The 22,727-nt window shown below is 37.8% G+C and overlaps 1 protein-coding gene across 1 annotated transcript; it reads left to right on the top strand.

Annotated features, from left to right (window-relative positions):
* Window positions 1-17,865: 17,865 nt before the first annotated feature.
* Window positions 17,866-19,611, top strand: LOC107672300 (cyclin-dependent kinase 5 activator 1-like). Its single transcript, XM_016465443.1, has one exon. It carries the CDS (start codon window positions 18,228-18,230, stop codon window positions 19,137-19,139), a length of 912 nt encoding a protein of 303 aa, XP_016320929.1. The 5' UTR covers window positions 17,866-18,227; the 3' UTR covers window positions 19,140-19,611.
* The last annotated feature ends 3,116 nt before the right edge of the window (window positions 19,612-22,727 follow it).

Genomic DNA, 22,727 nt, shown 5'->3' with positions numbered 1-22,727 from the left:
TTCAATATTTTTTAACAAATATTTTGAATTATTACTTCTTAGATGTAATTGTTTTTGGAGGGACACAACACATGATTTTACAACCTGAAATAACTTTGCCTTAAAAAGGTCATAAAAAGGTCAAATTACCTGATATTTTAAGATAAAAAATTCTAAATATTAATGACCATATATTAATATTATATTAATTGATATCATTAATATTAATGATATTAATGTCCAGTTATGCATTAACAGATCTAGACTAAATAACATTTTGTCAGATTGGCCCATGTGTCATTCATTTAATATCAGCAATATCATTATTTTTTGTGATTTAAAATGGGATGTAGTTCTATTATTTTGCCATCAAACCTAACTTTTCTCGTAATGACATAATCCTTCTTTTGTTTCCTAAATCTCTTTAATTCATTCCATTGTTGTTTTGCTTAATCCCTGGACTCGTAAAGTCTTTTGCAGAAATCTATCTTAGCGTCAGTTCTGGCAGGTCACGTTAGTAAAGCTCGCATCAGCTGACTCTCAGCTGATCCCCATCAACCTATGGGAATACGACACCTATCTAAGCATTCATATATAAGGTCCCTCAGTATTATCAGCAGTTTTCGCATTGCTCGATAGCTAATTACCCTCCTCCATCCCCAACTCCTCCTCTGTCAGTCAGGATTCAGCCTTCTGATTCTCCTTTGAATCAGACTAATTCTAAAATGTGTACATAACATTATTTAACTTTAACGATATCTGCAATACATTTATGTTGGTTCTGTTCTGTTTACCCTAGGGGGGTTATCGCTGCTCTCCCTGCTCTCATCCATGCTAGGCTGCATGGATGCGCAGGGAGTCCTTGCCCAGAACGGAACCATACCGCCAATCCAAACTGTATGCTAATTGTCAATCATCTTTGACGATAGTGGTCCTGACAGAAATCACTGATACAGCTTGTCTTCATTTCGGTGGAGAATTGTATACTGTGTTTGTTCCCATGTATCACGCACACATTTCATCATTAAAAAAGGACCCTGTGCTTGTCATCTGGATCATTACAGCAAATTTCAAACGTGATAAAGACCAACTGAAATACTGTTTGTTGCTGAAAAAAAAAACTGAAGGAATAACAGGAACATGGATCAAATCCAATCATGTGTTTGCTTGAGGCTAATAGGGAGATGGCGAGAAAAGCATTTGTTTGTCCCACAGTGAACACAGAAAACATCCTATTTCAGCTGACAGCAATCCTATCAGCCTCTGTGGCTCTTTGGGCTTCCCATAGATGTGATGTTCCTAATTGCTGCTGGCAGGAGACTGGCCATGTTAAAAATAACTGTATACGTACTGTGGTATCATATATCTGTTACACAACACTGCTCTCAGTAAATTGTGGCTATGACACATGTCGAGGATCTGGCGTGGTTCTGGCAGCGGTGGCCCACGAGCAGCTGGGCCGCTCCGCTGCTGCTGAAGGAACCGTAATGTTTCCAGCAGGCGACCCGGAGCATTTGAACTCGGAAGGCAGAAGGAAGTTCAGCTTTACCAGGGATCAAACGGCCTATAGGCTGCAGCCACCACAGCTGGCCACCAATCTGGGGGGAACACCCTCGCTGTGGCTTTCTCGACAAATATTAAAGACCGTTCCTTTCGTAGGGACAGGGCTGCTCTTTCTAGCCCTGCCAGTTTGTGGTTGTGTAAATAAAAACTGCCATGGACTCACTCATTTGAACGTTTAATATCTGAGAATCTAGTGAAATCTCAAAATACACAAGAAAACATGCACATGTTCTGTTTACCAGCTGCAGAAATACTTTTGCTGGCCACACTCTGCTGTGCTTTTCACCCCTCTTTTGACTCACAACAAAAATGTGTATTAGCATACTTGTTCATATGCTGTGTAAAACGGATGTGTTAAAATTATGCCAGTGCTGACTAACGTATCTCAATACTAATATGCTGGGCACAAAAAAGACAGTCTCCATAACAACATGGAAAATGTTTGTGTAAGCAATTCATTAAGTGATGCTCCATTTCTGGCTCCCATAAGCTGATCAAACTATATGTGCCAAATTGTACGTGAGTGCAGTGTTTACTGGACGGTAATACAGTGAAGTTAAGCAAACGTTAAGTGAGTTCATACCACAGGTAATCAACTTAGTATTGTGCTTGGCATGTTTCCTTGACAGTAAGCACGCAACTATAGTCTACTGTAAAACACTCTGTACAGGCAGACAGTAGCAGGGTTTTCTGCTGTGCTACATATTCTGCAATCACTGTGTAGTCGCTTAAAGCAATAGCTCACCCAAAATGAAAATATGCTGAAAATGTACTCACCCTCAGGCCATCCAAAATGTAGATGAGTTTGTTTCTTCATCAGATTTGGAGACATTTAGCAGTACATCACTTGCTCACCAATGGATCCTATGCAGTGAATGGGTGCCATCAGAATGAGAGTCACAAACAACACAATAACCCACAAGTAATGCAGTCCATCAATTGACGTCTTGTAAAGGGAAAATCTGCATCTTTGTAATAAACAAATTCATCATTAAGGCATTTTAACTTTAAACAGTCACTTTAAACATAATGAACATAACTTTGAAAATTAAGTACACTCACATGAGATGAAGAATCCGTTCATATAAGCAGTCTAACAAAAGCTGTTTTACTTTACAGGAGCAGGTCATCTCATGGTAGTAGCCATTTTGAAATCACATGACCTACTAATGCTTTTTTACTACTAGTGGACAAAAGAGAATGGCTGACTGTAAATGGAATTTTTTTAATGTAACAAAAAGTTGCTTTTGCTGGATTCTGCATCCACAACAGGAGGTGTCAGTATAAGCTCAAGACAACCGCCATCATATTAGCCAACAATTTAAAGAGATAGTTCACCTTTTACTCACCTTCATGTTATTTAAAATCAAGACTTGATAAAAACACAAAACTGCTTGAAAATCAACAGAAATATATTGAAGAAATTATACACACTTGGATCTCCATGACAACCCCAATAATCACAGCATATGTGCCAAAAGGCATATAAGTGTCCCTAAAAAAGTATAGGTGTGGAAATGTAGGTGTGGAGATTTTGATCTACCATAACCACATAACCTTTTTAAAGTGACGTATCTGGGATTCCCCAAAGTGGCAGTATTATCAGGTGTAATTTCCTTCACCTTGCCTCACCTTTTCAAGGTTACTACACTACTATAAACATATAGCAGGGTAAGAGAAATACCATCAGCGGTTAGGGCAGAAAGAGAATAAAAAAACACAAACTCTATGAATCATGGAGGACAAGCACAATGACATCTGGCAGGCAGGTGGGTTTCAGAATCACTGGAGGGCTTTTAGTGCCGAGCTTTAGGATGTGCCCCCTCTACAGGACACAATGAGCATTACATCTCTAATCCTTATCTTTGCATTGGTGACAGCCGGTATAGTAGAAGAAACTGCATCACTAGCTGACTCTCTAGCAAATAGTCTTGTTCCAGAGCACAAATTAGATGAAGTTTGTCCTTTAAAAAACTAAAAAAGGAATAAAAAAATAAGTAAAAACATATTAAGCAGTCTCAATGTTATGTACACTACTTATATAACATATAAACTAATTTATAAACTATATATAGTTTATATTTTACTCAATAACAAAAGCTTCATAGAAACCCTAGAGGCACAAAGCATCCTACTGATATTGTGCCAAAGACTGGAAACGTTTTTGCCTTCTGGTGCCTTCAGAAACCGCACAAACAAACTATTTAAGCTCATCACCTCTGATTGGTTCAATTTTCTGCAGCAGTTGATGAGCTGATGATATACGTGTCTCTGTGCTATTTTATGCAGCTGTATTTTCCTTCTGGGCATCTGCAATTATTGCTGCTTCATAATAGTGATGGTATTGGCTGCCAAGCAAGCATGGCAGAAGATTGAGTTATGAAAATACGGAAAACAATCAAATAATGTGAAAGAGTCAAGTAATTCTCAGTTGGGCAAAATGCTGCATTACCCTTGACCCATTTTTCAAAGTTCAGTCCAGCACAAAAATAATCAACATCTGGAGCATCTGCGTGTATTTTAACGACATGTATCATTCCAAATTTTTGGTCTGGAACAGATAGGCTTGGTAACTCATTGGAAAGTTCAATGTAAGCATAAACACATGAAACCATATGGCCCGACAAGGTACCTAACCCCCTCCGTAGTCCAAAAGGTTACCTTTGTTCCCGTCAGCAACGGCAACCATCCCAACGGTAACAAATGTCCATTTTCCCAGTGCCCACCAGAGAGCGTGTCCTCTGCTCGCTTCTCCCAGGACAGATTTATGTGCGCCTTTAGTGCTCTCAGCAGCTGTGGGAGTGTAGCACTCTTGGCTAAAGCGGCTTGTGTTAATGATTAGTATGTTTATGGGTCTGCAGGCAGACTCTCCCAGAGACGGTGACACCAGATGCAGCTCCAGCCAGCAGGCAGACAATGCTGCTGGACAGAGATGGATGAGTCTAGCAGGCTCTCGCTGAGATGCTCATATTGCCTTACAGCAAACAGAGGCCTCACTGCTGGCCATTTTATGGGCTAACACTGGCACATACTGCTGCCCTCTAAAGACTTCAACAATGTCATATAGAGTCATTTCGGTGCAAATGTAATCACAGGATTGTAGACTTGAAGTTCACGGAACGATATATCTATACTCAAATGTCTTCACTCTTCTGTTTCTGTTTCTGTCCATTTTTCAACAAATTTAATTAAATTTCATTCAAAAAAATTTTTTCAAAATTATATTAATTATATTATATTATATTAATAATGTTATTCATACTGTAGATTGGCCATCTGTCAAGGGTGTTTCCCTTGCCTTCGGCCCAAGACGGTGGGATAGGCTTGAGAAGCCCTGCCAAACGATATGGAGAATCAATGGATAGATGGATATCATTCATACATTTTTTTTAAAAGAGTGTTTCTACTTTTTGGGCCACTTAGGTATCTTATTTTGTCCTTAATTTAGGCCTTTTTCATATGGGTATGATATGCATCATGCTGCTTTCTTACCCATTCATGACAGGAGACCACATATGTTGCAGAGCATACCTGATAATTTTACAAAGAAAGTGAAGTTTAAAGTTGTCAAGCTTGTCCAGACACAAGTCTAGGTAGCCGAGGAATGGCTCTTGTCTAATATCTGTAATGAGCTTAGGCACAGTTTGCTCCAAAGATGAACCACGAACCAGGATCATCCCCCCATGACAGTTTAGCTTTTGACATTTCTGCCTTTCACTATCAAGTGGTTGAGTCCACAGAGACATCTGCCCTCCACCGAGGAGAGCATGTCTGACCACAGGGAAATCTGTTTCATATGACTGAGCTAAAGCCTTCTGGAGTGTTCATCAGACACAAGCCATCCTTAATCATTTTATTTCAATTAACATTCTGGCAGTGCTCAATTTTACAGTCCCAAATGCTTTAATGTTTACAATATGCTCAACCTAAATTCTAAATGACAATGAGAAAAACGTAAAATGTATTTTATTTTGCAGATCCAGTGTTATATTAGTATATTACATTTTTATTTACTAGTATAGTATTTATTAATGTTTTCAGTGTATTAATATTGCATTAATGTATTTCTATACTGTTATGATATTTATTAATTAATTTTGAGCTTTTATTTTTTTCAATTTTCAATTGAAATTTATTTTAGGTTTTAGTAATTTTTTTTTCAATATATGCTTTTGGCAATTGTTATTAGTTTTTGTTTTTAAATATCTATATATCTATTTTTGTTTTTATTTTAGTGTTAGTACTTAAACTCATTTTATTTCAGTTAAAGTTTTTTTATAGTAGTAGTTTTAATTAACAATAACAACACTGAGAGCATGTCTTTGTCACCTATAGCAATCAAAACTGTGACTCCAAACAACTAACTGTTGGCATAAAACTGCACTTAAGGCCTCTTTACATAGCTGAGTTAAGGTTGCTCTGTGCCTGCTCAAAATTCTGTGTAAAGACAAGATTCTGGATAAAAGCCAGACTAAATTATGATTGCTCTGACCCACTTTAGCCCCTAGTATTAATGAATACACATGTAATTTTTGTGTAAATGCATTTATGCCCCCTCTGAGCAGCATTGAACATTCTGTGTAAAGACACCAAAATGTTAAAGGTCCTAGAACGCATCTCCATTAATGCCATTTTGCTTTATTATGCATGAGGAGACTTTTTTTACAAATCACTTTGTTGTTGCCCTCAGTTTCTGATGTAATAATTAGCCTTTATGCAATGTAGGATCTAAACTGCCCCCCTTCACTCCAGTCCTAATGGCACAAGTTACATGGACCAAAGCACACTTTAAACAAAAAAAAAGTTTTGCAGCACTTCTTCAACAAACCAACAGACTCTTTATCTCACAAAACCATCATTACAGAATTAGTTTCAGAAGTTATTATGCTCTCAGCCAAAGCATTTTTCACGAGCAGCAGTGAACCAAACAATGCCAAGTGAAAGCTGTTTACTATCTCTTGGCGTTTTTTGAATTATAACAATGCATTTTCAAGTTAAATTGGCTTGATTGCAGTTTCTGATAGCAATCAGGTCTGCCATACCACTAGCTGCATGTCTGGTATTTGTTTTATTGTGTTTGAAGTCTGATGAGCTCATAAATAGAGAGAAAACGACCAGTGAAGGGATCGATGGGGGAAGCATTTCTCGAGCTGGACACACACTCACACCGCTGCACATCGAGACCCATCCCACCCCAGGTGTGGATGCTGGGACCGCTCTCAAACATTCAAACCACTGTCAAAAACACAACCTTTATTGATCCATAGAAGCCCCCCTCCAGGCCCAGCTGGAACGGTCACTGTGTTTTTTCTCTAAACAAATATATTTGGAAATGTTCTGTCACTGTTTATGGGAATGTGTGTGAGAGGCGAATGTTTGAACCGATACCGTGGAAACAGGCGATGTTTAGAGCAGATAGTCTCTCCCCTTTAATTGTGGGAAATGGGTTTCAGATGTGCGTCGCCCGCTGATCACTTTCAGCCCGGCCTCCCTCGTCATGTCTTATAAAACCACTTCAAGGAGTGCCTGATGGGGGGATGATACCAGGGCTGGGACGGAGGCCTCGACAGCTGCCTAAATACTCCTCTGGGTCCCTCTGAAATAACAACAGACACATTAGCAGTAGCTGAGCGCTCCATCACCTCATTTTTCAAATTTGAAAACAATTACTCTCCGTTTAGTCATAATGAGAACAGATGCTGAAATTATTGGCTTTATTTAATATCGTTCACTTGACACGGATTATGTTTTGGCCTATACTTAGCAGCTTTTCATGCTTTGATGAATCATTAGCCTATTGCGGGCAGAAGGGTTATGGTTAAAATAAGAAATATAATTTTATGTGAGTATAGGGACTCGATGATGGGGCTACGGAGCTGGTTTATGCTCATATGGGAGTCTGTGTTGCCCTCTGTTGGAGAATCATTAAGAATGCTAACCATGCTAATAGTGGCTGCTGTAAAGATTAAATAAATACATAACACATAGCCGCTGCTGTAAGAGCAAGATTAATTTTTTTATGGAAAGTTGATGGAAAGTTCAGAGCCTTATTTCATACACTACTGGCTGTTTTATGACCGTATCATGTAGCTGCTACATTGTGAAAGTTTATTCTAATTCTTGCTGCTTTAAGGACGCTTAATGAAAAATGTTTACAAGTTTGCAATGTCTCTGCTTTAGTGTGCTGCATAAATTGTAAAACAATATATAAGCGGTATAAACAGCCCCTATTCTTAGCTTTTAGAGAGTAGAGCGTTTGCCTCTTTCTCATAAACCAAAGTCACATGCGAGTTAGGGGCTGTGTTTTTAATGCTCTCTAATGATTTCTCTTTGTTTATCACGCCATTAAAGCTTGGCAGCAGGTGGATTCTGGAAAATGGCCTCCCGACACACAATCTCCATTTCCCAGAAGGAAAGGAGAAAAAGGCCTCGTCCCGGGGGAACACATCTCTGTGGTTTTCTCTCTTTAATTTGACAAGTCATAGTGTTGCAGTATGGCAGGCTCGGGTGACATCATCACCCAGCTTGGAATGGGCTGCTGTTAGTGCTTTTCAACATGTGCTGTTGATTTTGGACCAGGTGTATGAAGTACTTTGCAGAACAGGGATCCAGCCTTCCCTCTGTGGCAGTGAAATAACCCAGTGTGTGGCCAAAACTGATTAAGAGGTTGATTCCACCACCTGAAAACAGGAATGCGGAAATCTTGTTGATCTCTCCTGTGCAGCATGACATGATATGTGGTGTGTTCACTGTATTTTAAGACTGCACTGATGTCTTAATGGGTGATATGTTACAATAAGATTTAATCTATTACATGGATAGTTCACCAAAAAATGTAAATTCTGTCATCATGTACTCACACTCATATAATTCCTGTATGACTTTATTTTTATTTTTTCTGTGGAAAATATGTTGTGAAGAACGTTTTTGCCAATGTTTTTGCCCGTATTAAAAGTCACTGTGGGGTCCAAAACAACACTGAACCCCATTGACTTTCATTGTATAGACTAAAAATAAATAAATAAGATAAAATGAAATAAAAAGCATTTTTTCAGAATTTAAATTCATGTTCCATGTAAAAAAAAAATAAATAAAAAAAAAATTAATGTTTCACAGAAAAAAAGTCATACAGTGAACTACCCCATTAAATAATGTTCTTTTATACAATGTGAAATGTTAAAAATGTATTAGTAAATGCATAAATTAACATTAACCTACTGTGCTTAGCTCATAGAAAACAGATAAGAAAGACATAAAGGAAGATATTTTGAAAAATGTGAGTAACTGAACAGTCAGTGCTCCTCACTGACTTCCACAGTAAGGAAAAAAAAACAATGGGGACTATCAACTGTTCGATTACCCACATTCTTTAAAATTCTTATTTTATGTTCATTTTCAGCAGAAGAAAGAAACTCATGCATGTTTGGATGTTTTGTGTGAACTATGCCTTTAACTGTAATTTCATAATTACTCTCACTGTCTTTGCTGCTGAATGTACTGACATGCATTAATGGTAAACCAAAGTAAATTTTAATGTCATTTTCTATTAAAAACATTTTATTATGTATTTAAATTAAGTGAACAGTAATACTGGACACAGTTAAAATTCTAATCAATTTCTTTACATGTGATTTAATATGTTATATATATTAAATAAGTGTATTTCCTTAAAGCATGACAAAATATTATTAAAACATTTAGTAAGAAACAAACTATACTCTAAAAATACACTTAAGGAGACTTTTATTTCATTTATTAATATTATATTATATGCAAGTACATTTATTTAAAAAATACACTTTTTTCACAAGGGAAGCAGAGAAAGTCTGAACAGATTACTGATTTGTCAATTAATTGATGCTTTCATCCAAAGCAGTTTACAGAATATAGATACAATCCCTTTGGAGTAACTTGGGGTCAAGTGTTTTACTCTAAGGGGTTATTAGTTTATGGATGACCCACTGTGGGGTTTGAACCTGCAACAGTCCAATTAGTAGCCCAGGTCTTCAACCACTAGGCTGCACCACCCACTATTGTACTATTTAAATTATGCATTCAATAACATCTTTACATTCCCTTCACCTAAAACTAGAGTTGCATCAGAATGCTATCACGTTTGCTTGCTGAAAACCAACTTCTGGACACACGTGGTTGTGCTTCATGTGTTTTCCATGTCAATTCGGTACTTCAAACATGCTGATAAATGGGCCTGGGGCGCAGGAATCTGCTCACTGTGTCTCTCACCCTCACTTTGTCATTCATTGGTGTCATAAAAGACCACAGGACACCAAGTGATGATCTTATAAACGTATTTATACATTTGCCCTGAAATGAAGCGTTGAACATTTCTCCGGCTGATCGGACGTCCGAGTGAGTTTCCCAGCCCTGGGAGAGGAAGATTTTAGGGTTTATTTTGGGAGGTCAGTAAGAGGTGGGTCATGGGTAATGGATTTATCATTGGGCTTTGGCCTTTCATGAGCCGCATTACTTCAAGGATCCGTCTGCTGATTCTGGCAGTGGCACAGCATTCAGTATGACCCTGTCCCCAAACACATGGCCCATTCTGTCCAGTGATTTACAGAGGTCAACACTCATGCTTGTCATAAACAGACAACGATGCCATCTGCTGGTGAAACTCAATTTTGACTTCAGTCAAAGTTTGACTGTCTACTCCAGGGTTCTCCAAACTGCTGTCCTACAGTGTTTAGCTTCAACCCTAATTAAACACACCTGAACCAGCTAATCTAAAGACCTTTAGGTTGAAATCAATTGCAAAATGTGACTACGCTAAGGTTCAAGTTTCCATTGTTAGACTATGAGATATGACCTTAGATACAGCAGGGGTCTCACTCTGCATCACCTGCACTCAATCACCCAAAAGACCATCAGCAAGAACTCATCAGTGGGACATTTAGGCAGTTTGTTAATGTGTACTTCAACGCATTTGCACCGAGCCTATGAAATATATATTATTTACTGTGAGTTTAAATACACAAAATCCCACATTATATCCCCAGAAATATTTAGTGGTTTGCTTGAATTTCTGGTACTGTTTTTTTAATAGCATGTGACACCAGTGGCGGATGGTGGGAAATTTTCTAGGTAGGGCACCACTTCCAAAAATTTTAGCATACATCCCAGTATGATTTATCCCAGTATAACAAAAGGAAAAGAATATTAAGACTTGAAAAATTTTAAATAAAGATACGTTTTACCAAGTTCAAGGTTACGTTTGAGGATAATTCTCACAAATTTGTATTTTCTACAAGCTTTCTTCAAGATAAATTAAAACATTTTTTTTAATTTTCATAATTCAAAATGTATGTATACAGTGCAACAGCAAAAACTGTGAGCCCTTCATTTAATATAGTTAATCTATATCACACTAAGAGTGGCGTTTTTCTCCAGATATCAGCATTATAACAAATGTACTATTGATTTTATACAAGCTTAATAAAGTTATTATTAAGTTAGGCTACTTAAATTTAGATGCCTGTTTTTGCTGTATTTCGCCAATGAAAATAGTTCCAAACAGCGCTGTTTTGCCCCGCTGAGCAACACAGGGTGGTGTTTTCTTATTGAATGAATCTGTTTTTTAAACAAATTATTTAGTGACTCACTCATTTCAACCTTTTGAATGAATCGATTTAATCTCAATGACTCGCTTATTAACAGTGATTGCCACATAGGGCTGCCACCTGTATGGCGGCTTTAAATTCACATTTCAAGTATCTTTTCATGTTTTAAATCTTTTCAAATATCAATATTCAAAGTTTTACATTTAAAACAAAACATTATTTATGCATTTGTAACTGCTGGTTAAATGCATTCATGTCCCCTCAGACCCATGTCTGTTAAAGATTGCTTCATCTGGAAAGCATCTACTGTGTACAAACATCTGATAGACGTCTCTAAGATGTCAGTTTTACATACATTCTAAATCATAAACATCTTAAAGACATTTTCTAAACGTCTATTTGACATCTGATAGGAAACGTCCTATAGACATATTGCAGATGAACAAACACTCTAAAAAATACGTCTTGCAGATGTAAATGCAGACGTCAAATAGACGTCCGTGTGATGGACGTGTGCTATCAGGGTACAGGTCAAGATTTTCATTTGTTAAAAAGAAAATGTTAAGTGATTTATATATATATATATATTATAAGGACAAATGTTCACAAGTTGTGATTTTTTTGGGGGGGGGGTGTAAAATATAAAAATAAACTCAACAGTACTAATATTGTAAGTGACAACATGATCATACTGTAAATTAAAGTACGCTACTGTAATGTACAAAATACTGTAAATGAAAATACAGTACTGTACATAACTGTAAATGAAAGTACAGTACTGTACAAAATACTGTAATACAGTAGCAATAAAACATTTTACAGTAAATTACTGCCATCCAGCTGCCAGTAAGTTTAATCTAACCATCTAGTAGTCACATTTCAGGAGGAGCCTTAAAGAGCAGGTCATATGGTATTTTAAAGTGTCCTAATATTGTGTTGGAGTACCCTACAGCAGGTTTGAATGCATCTAAGGTCAGAAAACATTGTAATTTTCTCAGAATATACATTTAATAGAATCATTTTTCAATTATTTCGAAACGATTCCTCCCTTCCATAAGCCTACTCTGCTCTGATTGGTCAGCTGACCCAGTCTGTGATTGGTCTTTTCGTATGCAAGGCGTGTCGGAAATGAAACACCCATTACCATAATTAATTTTTTTGCTCGTGAACAAAGATGTTATAAGGTTACAAAAATAGCATCGATATTACCTTATCAATTCGAGCCAGAGTCCGGGGATGATACCGATGCTCAACCGGAAACTCCATCGCAAGCAGGACTTGATCAGGACGTTTCGTCTACTTAGTAAGTTTAAACTTTGTAGGTGGTACTTTATGTGATGTGACAGCAGTTTTATTGCATTCATTATTATTATTATTTACTGATTTGAGGTGCATGTGTGGGAACTGTGTTAGAATGGCCAGTGAGGCTGAAAAACACAGCGTCTTCTGGACATGATGTAAACACACTAACTAGCGGAAGTGTTTGTGGGCAGGTCAGAGTGTTCGTATTTCGCGGGCAGGCCGGGATTATGCAAATGTGTTACCTTGTGGGGTATATAGGTAACAGGCAGAAGAAGATTCGAAAATATAACTCGTTAAAACGGTTCAGAGTTGACTCTTTATTTTGAGAGACAATATCTTTATTCATTATGCACTTTTTTGATTAACAACTTTGCAGACTGTTTACATTGAAGGATAGCTACATTACAAACTTCAAAAAAGATATTTTTCGTAAACCCATATGACCTGCTCTTTAACTTAATCTGACCAATCATAGAGTAGGCATAGGTAAACCGCTGCTTCCCTCACTCCTGGGGCAAGTTCAAGCTCAAACCGGTTCTTCAAAAAGAACACAAAGAATGGCCTTCGCAGCTGCCATAGTTGCAACTCTTGCGTCATCAGAACAGGGTGTTCAACGCACCACCGTTTCCGTTTAAAAAACGTTTTGCACCGTTTTTGTCGGGGCTGAACACAGCCCTGGCGTCCTTCCTCCACCTTGTGTTATTAATAAACTGAATAATTTAATTTGCGTGGGATAATTATTGAGCTCCCACCAAGGATCACATGGTTGTAAACAACAAAATGATTTTCTTTGAAGCGATAAATGGCCGATGGTCTGATTCTCTTTGAAAAAGCTCCTTTCGATGTGAAAATTAAGCAATATAACACAAGCAATCATAAATACGGAGTAACTTACATTTAAGAGACAACATTAGTCACTGTTTGTCTACTTTTGCCAAAGAAAATAACAGAAGCGGTAGATTTAACCACTGCACGTCTCCAAGCAGCAGTAGCTGCTTTCCTAATGAGTTGGTTCAAAAACACTGATTCAATCCAGTGAATGATTCAATGACTCACTCATAAAGACAGTGGCGTGTTTCACTTCTTTGAGGTTTTGGCCAATTATTTTGTACATAAATGCAGATTTTACATCCTTGTATAACATTCTTCTGTCTTTTTCGTTTTTGTCTATAATTAATAATTAATTAATTTATTGATTTGTTTATTTATTTATTTTTAATAGTTATGTTTTTGCAGTTTGGAATTGTATTATGCTTTGTGTTTATTGAGGAGTGTTTCCTATTTCATTCAAGCAATAATAAAATAATAATAATTAAAACTTGTTTTTTTCTCTCTCTCTCACTAATCTGTGTTTGAACGAATCGGTTGAATGAATTACTCTTTATGAATCGCTCATAAAGAGTCACTTGCCGCCACCTACTGGCGTACCGATGTGACCTATAGAAAGTCCTCACTGCTACAAATATAAAAGGAGTGATAGGAAACCAAAATTCGAGGACCGGAACTAACTATTACATAAATCAACAGAGCTAATCAATGAAGTGTGACACCTTTGAAAATTATGCCTGGATAGTTATACTAGTTTTGTCACGCTGCGGTCCTCTCAGTGTAGTCGGGGTGTTATTTCTTCCCCTCATTTTCCTGACAGCAGATGCTGTATGATGTCTTTCAGCTTCAGATAAAAACAAACAGGCCTTTCAAGTGATAGCTGCCCAGTTAAATATAGCGTCAGGTTTGTTTGCATGACAGCACTAGGCTATACCGCGTCGTCTTGTGCATGGCTTTCGAGCAGCAGGCTTTGATCAAAGGCAGGTGTGTCTGTGTTCAAGAGAGCTCGGCTAGTCAAATCGAGCCTTTATTAGTATAAACCAGTGTTTGATCTTCATTTAGACCCGTTGAGGTTAAACAAAGCTGGCAGCTTTTATGTTTTTTCGTTGTTAAATACAAACTACAGTTTCTATGTTCTTGTTTTGTTCTTAATAACTGTTCAGCATTCAGCAAAATAAATGACGAAACGAAATGCTCTTGTTGACATCGCTGTTTTGTTTTGTTAAGTCTACGTCCGGTGCGCCATTTGGACAGGACCAGTGTGTTCACTCGTATTCCTTTTACGTATTTTAATTGTGTACGAGTATAGCTTACTGGTTTTACTTTGTGGTCGTATGCGTGTTTCACTCTGGTTTCAAAAAGGGGTTTCAAAGAACCATTTTGGGTTCCCCAAAGAATCTTACAGTGAACAGTTTTTCTTAATGTTTAGAACATTTTAATAATCTAATGAATCCTAATCTCATGAATCACTAAAGTGGAAAAGGAAAGTCAATGCAATGTTTCAATGGATGTTAAAGGTTCTTCATGGAACCATAAAGAATGTTTTTTTGTTTTTTTTACAGTATCTGTTTGAACACTTTTTCATGCTCTGTACTTTTGTGTGTGTGTGTGTGTGTGTGTGTTTCTGTTTGAGACGGTCTGTCTTAACGTCTCAGTGTTGTCCAGCTACAGTATCAGTGATGTGTTGTGCCGCCCACCTGCCTCTGGCTGTGCCGCTAAGCCCTTTCTGGAGTCCTGATGGACAACCCTGTGATAAGAGCAGCAACATGATCTCTGTGTTTGCTTTTGATGTGACCCACAACAAAGAGGTGGACAGATTCTTGTGCTTTACAGGGCAAGAGAAATGAAACAGCCACAGTCTATTGTGCAGAATGACATAGTTGAGTTCATTGAGTTTTTCTCTTTATTGACATTGGCACGGATCATATGCTCACATTCTTTCCCATAAATCCCTTAACATATTTGATAATTAATTGTGGTAGGGTGGTATTTGTTCTCTACACATGCAGTTGCAGTGAGCATTGAGAACATTTCTAAAATTGTTATTACATAGCTCCATAAACTGTATTTAACACCTTTAAATTCCATGGTGCTTGTTCCAAATATTTCCACCTAAATGTGGACAAATTGAGTAAATGGTTGTCCTTCATATGAAGAGCTTTTTCCTCCACTAACAGCTGGGGAGGTATAGTCAGCATTTGTTCAGAGATTTCTCTGTTGGCAGCAGTGCCTCGGCTGAAAGCAGGATTCTGTCATGAATGAGAATATTAGACAGATAGGGACCCCGGGGGTGTATAGTTTCGCTAGCTCTTGCCTGGGGTTATTAAATATTAGCCTGAGGTGCTGAAGGGCGTTGCTGACAGGGGCTATCATCAGCTCTCCCTATCATCAGGATTTTGCACTTCTTCCAAACGCTTGCACTTCTGAGACTTAGTAGATGGTGCCCTCTTCTGTCCTTACATAGTGATCAGATTAACTGAAAAGTGAATTTCAGATACTTTGAGAAAGCCAAGATATACATTTATATAATTAAGAATTCATGATATATCCATATCATATTGGTTATTGCCTGACATTTTTTTATATATTGGTATCTATATTGGATATTCACTTGTGCATGTTCATTTCCCCTATTTAAACATTTCATCTAACACTTACTAAAATTAACTTTTAAAATAACTGATAATGTAATAATAACAAATGTAATCCAAAACACATCTGAAATATAGATTTATTAATACTGTGCTGCATGTTTTTAACATGTTTTAATATATAATTTGATAAATTTTTCAATGTATAAAATAATTTTATATAGTAATAATTTTCTAATTGTAATATGAATACCCGTATACAAGTATCCCTATATATGAGATCAGATATTTATGAACATATGTGATGTGAAGCGTGCAGCTGGACTGTGTCACCCAGTTTTAGACAAGCTTTGCTTTTATTTTTTTATAACTGACCACAAGGTGGTGGGAGAGTGCAAGGAAGGAGTGACTTACGCAAGGCAGATAAAATAATCCATTAGGACAGTGATACTAAACAGCCTTGATTTAACTGCTATATCTAGTCATCTGGCTTCATTGAAGAATGTTCTGATAACGAGTTTGCTGTAAATCTGGGATGTAACTCACATATCCTTGCCTTGACTCAGTAAGTACTTCCTCCACAACAGTTGTCTCTCAACTGTTGCCATGCTGTGTTGCTGATTCATATCTGTAATTAGGTAAACTTTTCAAATGCCGCATCTGACTGAGATGTAATTTATTAAAAATAGATGCTTAATAAAGAGAGCCATTACAATTATGGTTGGTTATTATGAAAAGCAGATTATTTCATTGCCCTTTAGAAGAAGTGTACTAGATTGATAGACAGAGGAGGAGAAAGAAGGAATATTTTTCTGTTCAGAGACATTGCTTTTCGCAGTAACTGTGTAAGGTTGCTGCAAGAGATGAATATGCATAACACTCTCCTGCATATTCATTAGACAGGTGCTGCTCTGACTGCAGTACTGTCAGTTCTAGCAGTGTGACGCTGCACTGTGGGCAGTTCCTCTGAGTCTCACAGGTTCCCTGTGTCCTATAGTTGTTGGAGCATGTTTTGTTATCACACTATGTGCATTGTAAGTTACAATTTGTAACATACCATATTTTCAAAGTCAAAGATAATACTCTCAATATGAGTAGTAAGTGATTGTATTGTATTGGTTTTTTTTTTGTGCCATAATGTGCACTATGCCACATGCCAGTTATTTGTAACCCTCAAATACAATTAAACACTCTACAAACATCATCAAGACTTTATAATATAATTAATTCAAAGTATTATAATTCAAATGTAGTATAATTCAAAGGTACTTCGGAGCGTATTCAAGTTTATCTGTCCTGCCAGCTGTTATGATCAGACAGGCCTTCTGTCATTCTGCAGAGTTACAGATGGGAGACCAGCATGGGGTCAGTACCAAGAAGACAAAGACCACTACCATTTAACTTGCACAGAAAAACATGAACAGTGTGTTTCTGTGCAAGTTAATCTAGCTGTCTAATAAACCTGGCATTATTTATTACGAAAACTGTTGGCTCTGTGACAAACTGCTTTTGTTCCTCCTCTTTTCTAAGTCGCTTTGGATAAAAGAGTAACTGTTAATGTAAACAGGATTTGAGACATTTCATATTTGGATTGCATTCTGTTATATTGCATCATATCTTCTGTATCATCAGGCAGAATGAATGTAAACTACTACTCGTGTAACCTCCGTTTCTGCCAAGACAGAGTGATTTGCTTTCAGTAAATTGTTCCAAACATCAAAAACATGTGCAGAGGGTTAGGAAAAATTTAATTCATTTTATATGGTTTTTAAAAATTATTTTCAAAAGTGTAGAAAACCATCTGGGCCAAATATTATTTAATTTTTTTTTTATTTTAATGCAATTTTTCATTGCATTTATCTTGGTTAATTTCTGGTGATTGTTTTCTTTTTGAACTATTTCAGTGCTAAGTAGGTTAAATGGAGGAGCTGAGGAGAGAATTGTAGCCTGTCTGGGAATAGCAGAACTATACTTGGCTCATGCGGTCTAAAAATTCCACCTTCTGAAGTGATATGTGGACGCAGGCGTTTGTTTCTATTGGTGCTTTAGTCTGTCATTCGTCTTCTGTAGCCCTGAGGTTGGCTAATTACACAGACATGATGGGATAATCCCGGTTAACAGAAGTTGATGTCAGAATGGTTTGGCTCACCACAAATCCTAGTTGAGGTAGGCAATGCAAGACGTCAGTCACTATTGCAGAAGAAGTGGAGGGAGTGTCTGACTGCTCTGGAATTTCCTTTCTGATGGGCTGTCAGTCCACCTGCTAACCTGCCTGTTTAACTAACCAAATGGAGCTGCACTTGTGATCTGATACATTCAATCTCTATTGCGACGTCTCCGCGCGCGCAGGGCCGTTTCATAACATTTTTGTCGCGCGCTCTGCTATATGGGGACCGTGCTCTCTATATCACCTTTTGCAACTAAAGGGACCATTCTGCAAGATGTAGGAGATGAGGCCAACGGGAAAATAGAAAAAAGCCTTAAAAAACAGTCAGTGATCGTGTCCACGCTCACATTTAAGCGGCTAGTGACTGCATCAGGTAAGAAAAAAAGTGCCAAGAAAGTAAGTCCGAATCCTCTTCCGCTGCCAGCGAGCAGCGACAGTCAGGTCGAGCATCTGAATCAGGAGAACTTCAGGAAATCGCAACAGTTCGAGAAGAAAACGAAAAATGGACCTCTTGCGGTGCCCATCCCCACGGTTCCTCCCCATCTGGACCAGGATCAGGACCAGTTCACTCCAGCGGCGAAGCAACTGGTGTCGGTTCAGAAGCAGCCCAGCAGCCGGTCGCTCATCTCGCCGAGGCGCGTGATCGTCCAGGCCTCCACAGGGGAGCTGCTCCGTTGCCTGGGCGAATTCCTGTGCAAACGATGCTGCAAAGTCAAGGAACTCACCGCAAATGAGGTTATTCTCTGGTTCCGAAACGTGGACAGGACTCTGCTGTTGCAGGGCTGGCAGGACCACGGGTTCATTACACCTGCCAACCTCGTGTTCGTCTATCTGCTCATTAGGGAAACTGTAACCGATGATGTTGACAATCCACGTGAACTTCAAGGGACCTTTCTGACCTGCCTCTGTCTGGCGTATTCCTACATAGGGAACGAGATCTCGTACCCCCTCAAGCCCTTCATGGTCGAGACCAATAAGGACGTGTTCTGGGAACGTTCGTTAGATGTCATCGATAAACTGAGCGGCAAAATGCTGCAGATTAACATTGATCCGCAATTTTTCACAGAGGTTTTCCAAGACTTAAAAAACGAAGGAGATTATAAGAAGGATGGAAGCGAACTGGACCGCTGAGTGTGATCAGAATCTGAGCAGAGATCAATTACTGCTGATTTATTGGACATAATTGTAATCAGCTCTGCCTGACTTGCATTGCACCATGAGCCGATTTATCAATTTAGTATTTATGACACTGTTGTGTTGGCTTTGTTTTAACAGTATTAAGTAGCCCGGTGAAGTGATTTATAATAGCCAACATCGCTTCACCGGTGTAGCTGCAGTTTTATGCATGTCGTAGCCTATAGATACATCAGTTGCTGTGATTCACAGTCATTCATAAAAAGGGAAGGCACAACGTTTATTAACTGTCAGTCTCATCTGTCATTTCTAAGTTATCTGGGTCTCTATCCTCCTGAGACCTAAAGAAATGTTGTATTTTTTAGGTATACATTAGATTTGTTTTACGTAATGTAAGTGATTGGTGTAGCCCAAGCGGCAACCTCCCGCTCTCTCTCGTGAATCCAACAAGGAAGTGACTTAAACTGTAATTCATAAACTGGCCGCTAGAGGCTGGCTGCAAAAGGGAGTCAATCCCATAGACTCCCCATGTTAAAATGCACAAAGTTACAGCAGAAAAAAAACGTTTACAGCCTGGTTCAAAAAATTATTTTGGTCTATATAGCTAATTTTGCCCTTCATGACAACTGTGAGGGGGGTGAATTTTTTTACAACTCATCCGTTTAAATTATATTAAGCCTTAAAGTTCTGCATAATTAAGGGCGTGGCCACTTGAGTGACAGGTGGATTGCCGCTGCTGACTGCCGTCGAGCTAGGTGGGCGTGGTTTCAGAAACCAGCTCCCGCCTTTTTGCCCATTTTCGATTATCCGGGAGTGACAAGCGGTGGCGCGCTGCCAAGATGGCGACGGCTGGCTCCGCCCACTTTGAGCTTCAAAAACGCTCTTCACAAAACAACGGGTGACGTCACGGACATTATGTCCATGTTTTTATACAGTCTATGGTGTAGCCCAACAAACTTAGTATTCGTTTAGTTCTAAAAATCTATACCCTTTATGGAATATTGTATTGGACACATTATTATTAAAAAGTCTGGACATTGCTATATCAAGGCTTGAAAGGTACTGTGGACAAATGACTGGGTCTCAGGAGGATAAAGCTCAATTTGAAGAGATGAATGGAACTATCCAAGGTGCTGACCTGTTTGTGCTCATTTATCTATTGACAGACGCCTGTCTCCAGCCATTCTGGATTTGAAACTTGAAAGTGTTTTCTCTTCACTGAGATGTGCCAGTTCATGTGTGATCTTACTGTTTTGATTCATTCACATTGGTTTTAGAAAAATGGGCAGATCATACTTGGAGTTCATTTTATACTTCGACGTGATTTTTTGCTTGAATTAAATAAAACCCAGTCTGCCTGGTTTTCTTGATCGATAATGAACGCATCGAGCTCATTAATGCACTGACCACGTGCCATTTGACTGCATATTATGATAAGATTATATAGCATCCATTTAAACTTTGCACTCAACTTCAGCTGATCTTTGGGACAAGGCCTCTAGGCTATCCATCATCTCTACAGTGTTCACTAAAACTCCAAATCTCTTACACGCAGTCACTTATCTTATACTTTTTCATATAGGCCTAACTTACGCACTACATTCTTGCTCTGTTTATTTTACGTGTTTTTTTGTTTGTTTGTTTGTTTGTTTTTGCCCTTTTAATCATTTCCCTTTGATTCCTATTGATATTTTTTTAGAAAAAGGAAGGACATTAATTTAGCTTACATTATTATATCTGTAGTTAATTTACAGATGGATCAATCCTGTTTATGACTTAACTCCAAGTCTTCACTACGTCTTTGTTTTCTGTGGGCTTTTTCATCATCAACCAATCCCGTTCACCGGAAAGCAAGAATGAGCGAGTTGTGAATAAAATACTCGACATGAATGATCTTCGAGTTCATTGGCCGGAATTTGCTGCAGTCTGTGAGAGGGGTTTCTCTGGGTCAGCGGAAGACATGTGAACTCTAGTCTGTCGCTATAGAAACCGCAGTATCGCTCATTCACGGCATGCTGAACCTCGCACGCTTTGTCTTCAAGCCACATGCACACTAGAAATATACGTCAAGGATGTTATTTTCTTCTATCTATCTATCTATCTATCTATCTACCTATCTATAGGCCTATATCTGTCTGTATGTCTGTCTGTCTGTCTGTCTACATTTAAAAATAGATATTTTGAAGTTGTAAATAAGATTACTGGAGTACTGTTTACAAGAAAATACTATTTCTGTCTTTCAACTTCAAAATTTCATGTTTAAATTCAATGTGTTATACTTGCCAATTCTTAAATAAAACAATTTTTACTCAGAAATTGTACATTTCAAAATAATTACAAAGAAACAGCATGTAACATTGAATTAAATATAACATTTTGCAGAAAGACTGAAGTTGTATTTTCTTGTGAAACATACTCCGAATGTTTTATTTACAATATTGAAAAACAATTTCAGATCATTGTTAGTTCTTCTTCTTTAAATTCCAATTTTCAGAATTTCTTAATTACATTTTTATTAAAAAAGCAATTCTTTATTCAGTTCTCAACTGTAGACAACTGATTCATAATATTCAAAAACAATATCAACGACACTAATATGTTGTGTGATTGTTTCTTATTAGTTGCACCTTTGAAGACTCCAGGATCCTTAGTAAACAAGTGATTACCCACAGACCCTAACCAAAGTGCCAAGCACAGGATGATTAGTTCTTTTTTTGTACTTGTTAAAATGGTTCCTTAATCTGTCAGGAGGATTTCTTCAGTAGTCATCTTGACCTTATGACACTGTTCCCTGGCTATATATATACTGTATATAAGAGGTCTTACCTAAGGTTTTCCATTAACTGATCCCAGATTAGTAGAAATAGGTTATATCACGTTGGAAATCAAAGTGTCAGCAGTAATACTCTTTTGGCAGGTCAGTGAATAAACACCTTTACCATGAGCACATTAAGACAAGCTAATGAAAGCACTCCTCTCCAAACAGACAACTTAATTATCTACGGTACACTTTTTTTTTTTTTAAATGAAGAATATACTTATTTTGTTCTAAGGAATAGTTAAAGTGTGATAATTTACTCACCCTCGTGTTTTTTTGTTTTTTTTGTATCTAAACCAATATGATTTTTTTCTTTATGGAACAAAAAAGGAGACATTTTGAAGAATGTCATGCTGCTCTTTATCATCCAATGAAAGCATATAGTGACCAGGGGCTCCAAATAGAATAAAGTGCCATAAATCAGTCCATATGATTCTTGCAGGGATGGAATAACATGAAGGTGAATAAATTATGACAGAAATCCATAATAAAGGCTTGTTTACACAAAGGACGATAAATATATTGTCCGATACAGTTATAGTTTTAAAAAATCATTCAATGTAAAAGACAGCAGAGTCCACAACACAACTGTAACACTAACGGAACAGAGTAACAACATTGTTGGAATTACTTTTGAAATGATTTTTTTTTCCCCAGCTGACATAGACATCCAATCAGAATCCACCCTGCTTTAAGGATTTCGAGCATTTAAAGCGACAGACAACAGAAGACTAATAATCAGAACCTTATCATCCGCTGGTGTGGAC

This window comes from Sinocyclocheilus anshuiensis, unplaced genomic scaffold, assembly GCF_001515605.1.
Source record: "Sinocyclocheilus anshuiensis isolate Anshui unplaced genomic scaffold, SAMN03320099.WGS_v1.1 scaffold986, whole genome shotgun sequence".
NCBI lineage: Eukaryota > Metazoa > Chordata > Actinopteri > Cypriniformes > Cyprinidae > Sinocyclocheilus > Sinocyclocheilus anshuiensis.
This window is presented reverse-complemented; position numbering and strand designations above follow the sequence as displayed.

Bases quoted from the DNA above. Each gene is read 5' to 3' on its own strand.
- LOC107672300 (XM_016465443.1), top strand. From the start codon at position 18,228: ATGGGGACCGTGCTCTCTATATCACCTTTTGCAACTAAAGGGACCATT.